At 44.8% G+C, this 12,942-nt stretch overlaps 1 protein-coding gene across 1 annotated transcript in view; it reads left to right on the top strand.

The window, feature by feature from the left end:
* Positions 1-2,896: 2,896 nt before the first annotated feature.
* FGF2 (fibroblast growth factor 2) overlaps positions 2,897-12,942 on the top strand; it is a gene marked incomplete at both ends in the record, with an annotated part of 28,171 nt that continues 18,125 nt past the window's right edge. The window contains one exon of the mRNA XM_080343936.1: positions 2,897-3,083. Within this exon, the coding sequence (XP_080200062.1) occupies positions 2,897-3,083 (187 nt within the window). The remainder of the gene's footprint in view (positions 3,084-12,942) is intronic.

The raw sequence follows: 12,942 nt of genomic DNA on the forward strand, positions 1-12,942 counted from the left end.
CTAAGATTTATTTTTGAAGTAGAAGGAAGGTAGGGTTTCAGTCATTTTAACACGGGGTATGTTTTACATGGGCCAAGAGAAGGCTTATGAAAGGGGTTGGAAGCAGGGATAATTAATGGTTTGGGTGGAGGGGAAGTAGCTGTATTGGTGTAATTGTGTGCAAGATCTAAGTTGAGGAAGGGTGGTGGTAGGGTTAACGTGGCTGAGGCCACAAGAAAGGAAAATGCTACTGCCAAAATTGCTTTAGTCAGTGTTAAGAGGAAAATTAATGACCATATTAAGAGGTTGGAGTGCAGAAGAAAGTAGAATGAAGAAGAGAAAAAATAGTATGTTTTTCATTGGAAAAAAGATAGGAAAATACAAAAAAAAATTGGCAGATCTTGAGGTGAGTGCAGATAACTTAGGGACTAGGACCTTCCATTTGAGCTTTGTTGTCTTTTATTTCTAGGCCCCACAGATATAAGCCCCAATTGCAAGCTTCTAAAGAGCTCTCAAGCCCCATAATTTTACTGGTAGCCAGTTACAGCTGCACAAGCTTTAAAGGATCATTTGATAAGGAATTTGAGCTAACTACGTTATCCGCCCTGCCACCACTGCATTGGGCCCCACCATGGAGGCCAGGGCTCAGAAAACTGAGAAGTATGTGGGCCCTATCCGGTGAAACATGGCATTTAAGCTGCAGGCAGCTCAGTGGCAGAGCTTCCAGCTGGCCCACTCTTGCAGGGCCCTCCTGGGACACGGGGGCTGCTCCTACCCTGCTGGGTGTATCCTTCATCCCAGAAGACAGAGCGCTCACCTACAAGGTGCCAAAATGCAACTTCCCAGAACAGTGCTTAGGGTTTGATATGGGAGAGCTGTGAATGACCTGCTGTGTGTGCAGGGGAAGACAGAATTACAGAAATAGTTGAGTGAAACGACGGATGTTTAGTCTTTAGAAAAGTTGGTGTTTGCTGGTGAGGGGGGTGGGGGTTAATATTTAAAAAAACCCAAACAAACCCCAAAAAACCAAAACCCCAAACCAAACACAAACAAACAAAACCCCACAACTTCTTACAGCTTTAAGAATCATGTGTTCACCTTTTCTCATCATCTGCCTGAATCTACCTTATCTTCCTTTCACTTACCTTCCAGGAAAGAGGCAAGGCAAGGACTTTGGAAGACTATAGTGCAAGGACATGAATTGCCACAAATGCAGCTTCTGTTGCAAGAGGAAATCAGGAAGGTCTTCACCGCTGACCATGATGTCTACAACTTTCAGGTACAGTGGTAACAGTGGGGTTTCCAGGAGAAATGGCAGGAAGTGTCATAAGTGGATGAGTGGCAAGAAGAGAGAGCTGGAAACGTAAGGAGAGGGGGGCTCGCTCATGAGTGACAGGGCTGAAATCCCCACATATAGAGAAGGACCACAGGCGCGTGACACTTGGCTGTGCCCATGGTGCTGCGAGGGGGCAGCTGGCTGACACGGGGGTGAACCTGCGCCTGCCCTGGGCCGGGACACACTGTGCTCTGCGTGCTCCATTCATCATGATTAAGCCTCTGGAGTGAGGGTGTGGGGAGCAGCGTAATTGTCACTGATTCTGGTAAAGAATTACAATTTATGGCTTGCAAAGGGTCAGAGTTGGGAAGGGAAATTGATGACTGGGAACAAAATTGCTTTACATCTGTGCTAGCAAAAAAGGTATTACAAATTGCATCTGCTGGACAGACGTGTCTTGCTTTGGTGTTTTTTTCTCAGTGTGGGTTGCTGTTTGTTGGCTGTATGAAATGAAAATATTGGTGTTAGCTGTCCTGGATGAGCTTGTCCAGGGCTGCTGGTGCTGCCTTTGAAGTCAGAAAGCTTCCCAAGGTACAGGCATGAACACTCTGCTAGTAGACAGGTGATTTGGGGCACAAATCATCGATTTTGAAACAAACCATTCAGTTTTGTTGCTGGCCTCAAGCACAAATTGTATTGGATGGGTCTATACACTCTATAAGCTATGTATGCATTTGTTTTAGAAGTACTAGTAGTGTTAAAAGGCTGATGCCAGAATTCTCTCCTGTTGCCTTTTGTAGATAGCAGTACATGAGTTCACTAGAGATGAATTAGTTTCTCTCTAGTAAATGCATGGAAGTCAAATGGTTGCCATGTGGATTTTAACAGGTCAACACATTTTATTATATTGTGATTTAAGCAATTTAATATGATACAAAGGCCACACAACTTCTTCTGGTTTAAAACAACTCTCCGGTTATTTAATTTTATTTATAAAGCCAGTGGAGAAGATGTCTGACCTTGAATCTGGCACGTTTGTCGCACTCGTTCCCGGCGCTGCCGGCGGCGGGAGCCGCTGTTCCGCGCAGCAGTGCCGCGCTCGCACGGCACGAAGACCCGCGATTCAAGGCGGGCCGGGCCCCGCCGGCCCGCTCCCGGGACAGCCCGGCCCGGCCCCAGGGCCCGCTACCGCCCGGCGCCACACGGGGCTCGTAGTGCCCCCCGGGTCCCCCGCAGCCAGCCGGCCCCGCTCTGCCCCTCGGGCCGCCCCAGGGAAGCGCCTCGCCCGCCCGCTGCCCCGGCGGCAGGGAGCGGCCCCCGGCGCGGAGCGAGGGCGGGCGGGGGCGGGGCGGCGACGGGGGCAGCCCGGTGCCGCCGGGGAGCCCATCCGCGGTGTGCTCGGCTCTCCCTGCCCGCCCTCCTCTCGCCGGCCGGCAGCGGCGTTGCGCAGCTCCTGCGGACGGGACGGGAGCAGACCGCACCGCACCGGACTCTCCGGCGAGCGGGGCCGGCCAGGCAGGGCTTGGGACGGGCGGCGGGGAGGCGAGGCTGGACGGCCGGGGCAGGGCACGAGGCCGCCCGGAGCTGGCGGCAGGGGACGGCGGGGGCCCGGGGCGGCGGGGCGCCGCCGGGGCCCGACGCATGGCGGCAGCGGCGCCGGGGAGCATCACCACGCTGCCAGCGCTGCCCGACGACGGGGGCAGCGGAGCCTTCCCCCCCGGGCACTTCAAGGACCCCAAGCGGCTCTACTGCAAGAACGGCGGCTTCTTCCTGCGCATCAACCCCGACGGCAGGGTGGACGGCGTCCGGGAGAAGAGCGACCCCCACAGTGAGTGTCCCACCGGGGCGGGCGGCCCCCCCGCCCGAGGCAGCGGGGCGTACGAGAGGCGCCGGTGCCTCGGCGGCCGTCCCGTCCTGCTGAAGCATCAGCAGTGAGCGTTGCTTACAAAACATCTGTAAATATGCATACCCTTGTGTATAAATAAGTGTATGTATGTACAGGCATATGTTTTATTCATATGCACGTACGGGCATGTATCGCAAATCCACGTCTCGCCGTGCCTTCCTGTATTTAACTTTCACTGAGAGCGGTGCCCTCGCAGAGGCTCTGAGGCTGCAGACCCACCTCCCAGCATGTTCCAGCCAGTTGCGCTACCGAGCCTCAAGCTGCTTTGGTCCCCGACTCGCCATGCGAGCTGTGGCTCTGGGCCAGCCCGGCGGGGCTGCTGACAGGTGGTGCGAGCGGCCAGGGTCTGCTGGGGCAGCTGGTGGCTCCAAACTGTGATGGGCTTTCCACAGCTGGGTACCACATCGGCACTTGTGGGGTGTCCTGATGCAAACTCTTGCTGGCATCTTCTTGTTCAACCTGCTGCACTCCAGACCTTGTCAAATGCGCTAAAATGTGCTTACGTGCGTGAAGGTCTCTGAGTTTGTTTGCATGGCTCTTAAACGGACATAATGGCACTTCACTGCTTTACACAGTAGTGGTAAATACAGTGGTTGCATAAAGGTAGGAAGAAGGTTGTTTTTTTTCCAGTGCAGGTAAGTTGTTGTGAATAGAAGTACTCTTAGCACAGAAGTACTCTTAGGAAGAGAGGTGTAAATCTGTTGAGGGAAACAGTGAGCACTTAGAATCATTTCAGTTGGAAAAGACCCTCAGGGTCATCGAGTCCAACCATAACCTAATTCTAGCACTAAACCATGTCCCTAAGAACCTCATCTAAACACCTTTTGAACACCTCCAGGGATGGTGATTCCACCACTGCCCTGGGCAGCCTGTTGCAAACTTACAACAAAGTGCCGCCGAAACACCTTTTTGATTTAAAAAGTCGTATGTCTTTATTAAAAAACCCAAACAAACTTCATTAAGACAAGGTGAAATGCAGATAAAACCTGTAGATTTCACTAGAAGCAGTTTGTCCCCTGATAGCTGATGTTTTGAGGGAGGAAGCGGCTCCTGAGCTGGGAGCACAGCTCATGGTTCGGTGGTTAGCGTGGTCTGAGGGTCTGTGACCCGAGCTGGCCGCTGCCTTCTGCGGCGTTCAGTGCCTGCTCTCTGACAGGCCGTCTCACAGGGACCACGAGGCACGTCATTATTACAAACGCAGGCTGTTCTTTGTCCCACAAACAAAATGCCTTTTTGCAGACCTCAGAATATGTTGGAAGTGTTGAGCATGGAGTTTTTGTAGAAATACTGGCAAGTTTTCAAAATGCCCATGAGGTATTTCCTTCAAAACAGGTAAAAGGAATTGCTGTATAGCTTTCCATCAGACAACCTCAATTCGATTCCTGGTTTGAGAAAGCTTGTTCTTATACAGTGTATGCACCTCGACCAGGCAGTGGCCTGTCCGCAGGTGCCTGGTATAAAGAGCAGGTGAAATATCTTACTGTGATTCTTCATCTCTTTTGCACCTGTCCTCTGAGTGATAGATGCACAGAGGGGACTTAAGTCAGGGGATGAAGAGGAGAAGGAAGTGAGGAGACAGACAAAAAGTTGTTAATGTTACTTGCCAGTTTGGACATTCACCATTTGCAAAAACACTTTTCTTAAAATTGCAAAGAAATACTGTAACAGACTGTTCCCAAATAACAGTATTGACAGGTTGCACTTCAATCTCTTTCTTAGATACTGGCTTAAAGGGAAATGTAAACGACATTGTGGTGAATAGTAACAAAGTATAGTTATTGCCAATACAATGCAGTCAGTTACTGCATGGGGACTTTTTGAATGTTGATACCTAAAGCAAAGCATTAATTTACCGTATAGATAAGTGATTTGGTTTTTACACATACCAGTCAGTTACTGCACAGGATCAAGTCTGTTCTGGAAAGTGTACAATAATGTATTTGCCTTGTGTTAGCCTTTTATATTTGGGAAATATGGGAATTCTTACAGGAAATAAGTCTCATTAGTTCTTCAAACCTGTTATCTCACCCCTAGAAGTAGTAATGAGAATGTGCTGGAAATCTGCTGCAAAGGGAGATGATGTTGAGTTGGGGATGTACAGGGCTGAAGCTGGGTCTCCAGACATTGCCGTGGCTCTCAGGTGCTGCCTCATTCAGTTCTCTGCTTTTTGTGGTGATGGGTGCCAGTAGTGGTGCCTGTTGTTCTGTGCTCTCCTGTCTGGGGCCAGATGCCCTGAGTGGTGGTGGTGTTTGTCATTGTCACCTTTTTCATCATAGAGCTTCCCTGCCATCATTTCCTTCCGCCCCCCCCCCTCCCTTTTTTTTTTAGTTATTATTCTGCCAGGAAAACTAGTACTAGCCATTCTGCCAGAGCAATTCTAGTGTTACGTTCTCATGTCCTTCTAATGTGTCTTTTGTCTTCCTGTTGAGCCTTATCAATGGTAAGAATTTTAACTGACTTCACATGCTGCTTTTGTAGTACTGAATTACGTTTTCAAATCATCTTGTTGGTGGTAGTGCTTTAATCTTTCCATGCCGTGCCTTTCCCTTTCAAGTGTCTCTGTTTTGCTCTGTAGCTTTACTTTTGCTGTCATTTCTTTCTGGCTCCGTTTTGTCTCTGTAGAACTTACCTTCTCTGCCACTTCAGTACTATCTAATCTTAAGTAGTATTTTCCCTTGTTTTCCTCTCTGAAAACCTTCTGTTTTCCTACCCTTTTTCCTATTAAGTGAATGGAGGCAACAGGTAAAGGAAAACCTGAATTTTAAATGACTGACGTGGCCTGTGCCCTGTACTGCAGAAAATCAGCTGCCAGGGAGCTCCTCAGGTACCCGTGAGCTTCACACTCTCTGGCCATCTGCAGAAAATCCCTTTATTTAAAAAGAATGATTTGTAAGTGTGATACAGCTGTAGGACCGGTGGGACCCACTACCGACAAGTGCGCGTAGGCAGATGAGTACGACCGTGCCCCAGCTGCTCCCTTGGCCGCTGCTGTGCAACTCTGTGGAGGCAGTTGCATGGGACTACTCAGGGACTGCCTCCCTCCCTCCTCCCTTCCTCGTTATCAGACAACTCTTTGTTCCATGTTTTTGTTGTTTTGTTTATTGCTTTTTTATTTTGGCTTGGAAGAACTCTAGTTCTGAGAAGTGGCGATATCAGTGCTTGAAGCGTCAGCAAAGCGTGTTGCTGCGGCATTACATGGTTCACGTCCCTAGCATCTTTGTTGTAAATACGTCATTTGATACGAATCTGCGCGATGCTGAACCCTGACCTGGTGAATGCTGCTCTGTGGACGTCCCTGTGAAATCTTGTGGTATGCCTGGCAGGTCGCGTTGGCATGGCAGATGGCAATAAATCTTGGGACAATGTGAAAAGACTTTTAAAAAACAAACAAACAAAACCAACCTAAAAACACCAAAGAAAATATACACCTCAAAATAACTCATGGTGTTTCATTTATTTAAGTAAAAGGTTTTTGTAAGATGGTTTTGAGAAAAGAAATATAATGGCTGCCGAGAATTTAGTTTAGAAAACTAATTAAAGAACCGTTAGGAGAGATTCTTGTGGTAGCTGCTATTCTTATGAATTAATTACACAAAATAGCATTTGATTAACACATCCTCATTTTTACTTTTAAAGGAAGTTTTTATTTTAGAGGGCAAATGACTAACTGCGTATGTTTCAACCCAAAATCTAATACTGTAAACAAATTTCCATTATCCATGCCCTTTTTTGCTCACCCCGTTCTGCCTTTAATACAAAGGACAACTTGTTCGGAGTATATGGCCTGTTTTATGTCATGACTCCAAGAGCTTTGACTGTTTTACACTCACCCCATTCACGATCATTTACTCATAATAATGTTGTCAGTGAAATTGGGAATGGAAGTTTACATCCTGCGTGCTGGAGGGTCAGAATCGCATGATTCACACAGCTGAAAAACAGGACAATACGTCTTACGTGGTTGATATTGCCACATCTGATGTGTGTTGTACAGTGACTTCAGTGAAGTGCCCCTTTGGACACACCCTGGGGACTTCTGCTGTTTGTTTTTTTCCCTGGAAGAGGTACATTTCAGACAAACAAGAACCAGGAACAGAAGGCACTTTCTTAGAGTTTTGTTGCTTAAAGCAAAACAACAAAAAATATGTGTCTTTTGTTGTTGTTCTTGATCAACAACTTTTGGTTTATGTCCTGGAAAAAGTACAAAGAACACGGTCTTTCTGGAAAGGCTTTTAGAAACTCTCCAGAGGTGTTTGCCTCAAAGAGGCCACAGTGTCGGTGAAGGGGAAAAGTGAGGGGAATGGAAAGGCAACGCTTATCCATACATTTTAGAAAATGTCTAATAGCACAGCTGGTTCCCTTCACAGTTTCCCTCATTGAGGAATGGTTGGCATTTATATATTTCCATAATTTCTCAAGCAGCTTTATTTTATGGTGAGCGTAAACCAAGGCGTCCAAGGAATCCTGAGCTGTTCTCGTCCACTTGTTAATGAGGTGACAAGGCTCCAGTCTGTCACTCGGAAAGGATTCAGCAGCATGAGCTCTTGTCAGCCCTGCAGATGTCTGAAGTACCTTCTTCCTGCTCGGTAGCCAGCTAGTCTGCCACAAATATCTCAAGAAAATGTAAAATAGGCTAATACTAGTCCAGGAAAATTTCTTCTGAAGAAAGTTCTTTCATACCTGTTTGCTAATGTTGTGTATGATACAAGTAAAAATCTTAACATTTAAATGGTTACACTGTAAATGTTTTGAAAAGACTATATTGAAGGATATGCAGACTTGTAGAGAATACCAGCTTAGTCAAGAAATTAGTTCCTGTGAATAGAAGAACTAACAGTGATCCTCAGAAACAAAACTTTGAGCAAATGTCAAGTGTTTTACTATGATGGTTCAATACCCGGTTATGTGCATAAGTTATATGGGGCTCAGAAGATCTCCTCCCCCATTGCAGTGTTCCACAGACGTGTCTGGAGCTATTGACAGGGCATCCTCTTCTAAATCTTAGCGCTAGGTGAGAGTTGGCTTTTTTGTAAAAACCTGGCCCTAAATGTCCAAATATATTCCTTCTACCCTAGTCTGTTTAAAAACAGACTCATTTTGCATTACTTGTGATCTATTGCACAGACCTGAGCTGGTTTGCCAAATACTAGTGCTTTGTGACAGAGTCAACACAGAAATTCCTCCTGGCTCTCATATGTAGCTGGTTTTAGGGAATGATGTAGCAGAGAACCCACCCCCCCAAAAAAAATTCAGAATGTGTTTCCTTTGTGTCTTTTGCTTATTTCATCATAGAAATACCATCATACTGTTTTCATGCATGGTACTGCAGGGTAAATGTATTAAATTAATTAAGTGAGGGACAGAGCACCTATGCTGGCTGGGCACGCTGGGGGACGTGCTGTTCAATAGAGGACGTTCTCTCCTCTGTTGTCATGTCTGCTAATCCTCTTGCCCAGGTTTTGGTGAGTCTTACCCTCTGAAGATGTGTGACTGAGCAGTGGGTACACTCAGAAAAGGCAGATAACGAGATGTTTCTGGTGGGCAATGAACTGTCCTGTCTCTCCCAGCTGTTTTCTGCCTGGTTTGGAAAGGGCTGTTGGAAGAGTGTGGAAGGTTCCCAAGGCACTGCCATCCCCAGGTACACTAGAGGGCAGGGTTTAGCCCTTAAATATTCTCACGGGCTTTAGAGATGGGGAGTGCTTGTAGGTAGTTACATATTCCTGATTACAAAAGAAACAGTCCAACTCCTGCTTAGCAGTTGCACAGCCATAGCTGAAAAATAAGACAAACACAGATAATGTATAATAGTTTGAAAGTATATGGACAAATTATGGAGATAGTCACATAACTTGCAGGTTCTTGCAAAAGCTGTCTTTATGCTCCCCTTATATGGGTAGACTAAGGCTTTTGGTAAAAACTGCAGTGATACACATATGATGTTTAGTGAAGTCAGAATGAAGACTTGGTGGCATTTGTCATCTTGATAAAACAGAGCTGCATATTCCTGAATTGCTCACAAGAAAATGAGATCAGGTGTCTGCTAATGGTTTTTATTTGGCTAATAAATGCTTAAATTTTGTGCAACTTATTCTAAGAAAAAGTTTATCGTGTGTTGGAGATGTATTTAAAATCATTTTACAGAAGGTGAACTATATTAGTAACTTTTTAAAAGATATTATTTCTGTTGACATGCAAGATTAAGAGACCAAATTGCAGTTGGTTAAAAACTGTGGGGTTGTGTTTTGGTTTTTTCCTTTTTTTTTTCCCTCCTCCTTTTTCTTTTTTAAAGTATTTGGTGTCTGTTACTAAAGATGTTTAAAAGGTGTTCAGATTAATTGTCTGCAATAAAAGCAGGTTCAAGTTCTGTATTCCGTAATAAAAGCAAGAGAAGTGCCAAGTGCACAGACAGTTGAATTGGGCAAGAAGAGATGCAGCGCTGGTTTTGGCAGTAGAATTAACAGTCACGGGGTTCAAAAGATGTTGGAAGGCAGAACCCAGAAAAATGCTCTTTTCTCATGTTCAGTTTCCACAGAAGACATCTATCATCTTTTCTAAAAGACAGGAGATTGTTCCACTGCAGGGTATTTTTTTTTTTGGCAGAATTCTGTTTAAATGGCCTTTAATTAATCAATATCTCAGCCTGAATTTTAAATCGTGATCTTTTCGGTGACGTTCTGTTTCTGTAAGCTTTTCCCAACCCCTTTGGATTACATATGTGGCAAGCAGTCTTAAAAAACAATTATCCAGTGGTTGCCATATACTTAAAGTTGTTAACATGCTGAAATGAAATGTGTAACGAGAGATTCTATTAACGTTTTTCTCTGAGCTTTTTTTTTTTACCCTTTTCTTCCTTTTTTTCCCTCCAGAAAATGATTTTTCTGCTATTTCCTCATTTGTACAGGCAGTTTGAAATAAATCCACGAATCCATCTATACCTTCTGATCTGACTAAAAGAAGACTGAAGTTTGTATTTTGATTATTTTGGTTTTTAGCACTCTTGGGGGCATTGCTCTGGGATCACCTTTCATCTGTTGTTTAAAAATACTTGAGAGGTGATCAATTGTAATTAACTGGTTAATAACTCTAGAAACAATGTAGCTTTTTGATAGTCGGTGGCAGCATGTTTAGTCCAATGATCTAGTCAAAAGAAAACAGGCTATATAATGTTAATGTAATCCAGTTTTGAAATAAAGGTTATCCTGAGAATCAAGTTACTGTTACTGAAAAAAAATATATTTGCATGAAATCTGTGGATTGAATATCTATAGCAAGTGATAGCTGAAATGTTTATGGCATGACTTGTGAAGTCTAAAAGTGAAGCGGTTGCATTTTAATTCTCATGGAGAATTAATATCCTTTAATCAGTATCTGTTCAAGACCGTACACTTAAAAATAAAGGAGGTGTCTCTGCATTTGCCATATTCGGTAATGTATTTTCTGACAATATATGGGTAAATGTGAGTTCCTGTCTGCCTTCTCTGCTGCCTCCTGACTTCTCAATAAAAATATTTAAAGGGCGACTGCTTGGAGTCTTATGGCATTTCAGGATTATTATCTTACGTATTTGTTTGTTCAGGGTAGGGTCAGATTTTGACTGGAGCCTGATATGCTTGTCCGAGAATATAAATGAGATGATGTCTACAAAGTTGGGTGGAGGATGTCGTGCACAAGCTGTCATGGTACACTTCTGGTTGAGTGATCCTGTATGAACTTATCAGTCATGTTTGACTTTCGGAGCTTTAAATCATGTTGCTGGAGTGATTCAAAGGAGAAAGATGTTAATGGTACTATGGAAGGGCGAAGTAGGAACTAGACTCCATAGCCATTTGCAGTGGCAGTGTGGTGAAATTATGTTCTTGTATTGTGGAGCTTGTTAGCTTGCTTCTTTGTGTTGAGACTTTAGCAGATCTCATAAAATAGAAATTATTAGGATTCCAGCTGCAACGTGCAAATCACAAAAGCCTGATACTCACAGCTATGAAATACTGCATGGTGATGTGTTTTGTAAAAGCAAGGACAGATATGAACTGTGATACAGCTAGAAAGTACTTGCAGTCTGTTTCTTGGCTCTTTCTACTTTCAGGCTGACCCAGCCTCGTGCTCGCATTACCTGGTGTCCATCTCCAAATCATGCTGATTTGTTTTATTAGATGTTCTGTTGCCATTCTGTGATGGTGCAAGACTGCGGTGATTTTTGCTGATAAAGGATGCCCTTAACACAAGTGTATGGGCATCACAGCATCTTCCTTGATAGATGACTTGAAGAGGATGAACAGTGTCCATGCAGTCATCACCTATGTTACATTTCAGGTTAGAGTAGTAATTTTAGGACCATATTACAATTAGTGTTAATATAGTCCCACAACTCTGAGAAGACCAGTAGTGAGACTGAGATTTCTGGATGTAGATAATCACCCTTGTAGAGTAGTTTTGTGCGATACTCTCCTCAGTCCTGTTGATACCTACGGCAACAGAGATGGATACAAAAATAAAAGCATTTTTTACTGAGAGGAAGCAGCCAGTGAGGATCATCTAGAGGAAATATGGGGAGAGGCTGTCATCTCAGTTCGGAAGTCACCTGCGGTGTCCTGCTGCACAGGCTTGTTAGACTGAGCGGTTTCTGGGAGATAGTGTGTGGATTCAGTTCATTGGGTTCCTCTGGCTGTAATGGAGCAATTGGGATGAATAAACTAAACGTGCGTCTGGCCATGCTTCTGAGTATGTAAATATGAAAGATTCATTTTGTGGTTTTATAGATGTTTACAGAATCACTATGGATGTTTTACTTACAGTCATGTAGTTCATTGAGGAAAACTGAGGAAAAAGACCTACAATGCTTGTGTCCTTAGAAATGAAGGAATTCTGAAAAACTGAAGAGGTCCACAGAACTGTCCCATGCTGCCAGTTTTGGTTTCAGCCCCAACCTTTGCTTGCGTTTCTACTTTGAGAAGCATTGTCTTCCAGAGCATTTAACTGTCTGGGCTTGAGCTAGTACAAGTGACTGCAAGGTGTTACTATTGGTGTTGAAGATCAGAGCAAGGTGTCTCAAAGTGAGGCTGAACGTCAGTGATCAAGTTCTAACAACATGCATCAGTGTTGTCTATGTGATATTAAATATTGTTGGGATTGAGAGACATCTGGCCTCCCTTCTGATTTGATCAAGGCAGCGTGACTGCTGGTGCTTGTAGCCGTGTTGTACTTTTGGAGCGTGCTCTTGCACTGACGCCTGGAGCGGTGTGGAACCAGCACAGTGAGTACTAGTAATGGTCTGGCTGAAGCAGCAGGGAGCCAAGTACGTTCTTCCAAGCTGCAGATGGTGATTCTCTCTTTTCTTGTCAGGAAAATACTCGTGTGCTGCCTTAGTACAGTATGAAGGTATTCAGAATAAGCAGTGGGTTTTTATTCAGAGAACTGGGGAAGTGACTACAGCCTAATCCCTCTTGCTGTGGTCCTGCAGACCCAAGGTCTTGGCTCCCCAGTATAGACCGGGTGACACAGTGGATGCAGTCTGCCTCCTTTAAGTGGTCGTAGGGGGCTGTAAATGTGAAATGTAAATGTATCTGTTACCCAGATATTTGAAGGAAAAGTCTAAAAATGCACTCTGCCTTTTTTTTTTTTCCCCGGTGTTAGGGGATTGGGGTTTTTACAAAGAAAAACTCTTTATACTCAAAGGCGGCTGCACTCAAAAAGCAAATCAGAGCCTTTTTGTGAAGACTCTGGTTCACTACTGTTCTAGGTCAGCAGTGACTGACAGCTGTTGTCCCTAGTTGCAACTCATGCT

Source organism: Nesoenas mayeri (genome assembly GCF_963082525.1).
Source record: "Nesoenas mayeri genome assembly, chromosome: 4".
Taxonomy (NCBI): Eukaryota; Metazoa; Chordata; class Aves; order Columbiformes; family Columbidae; genus Nesoenas; species Nesoenas mayeri.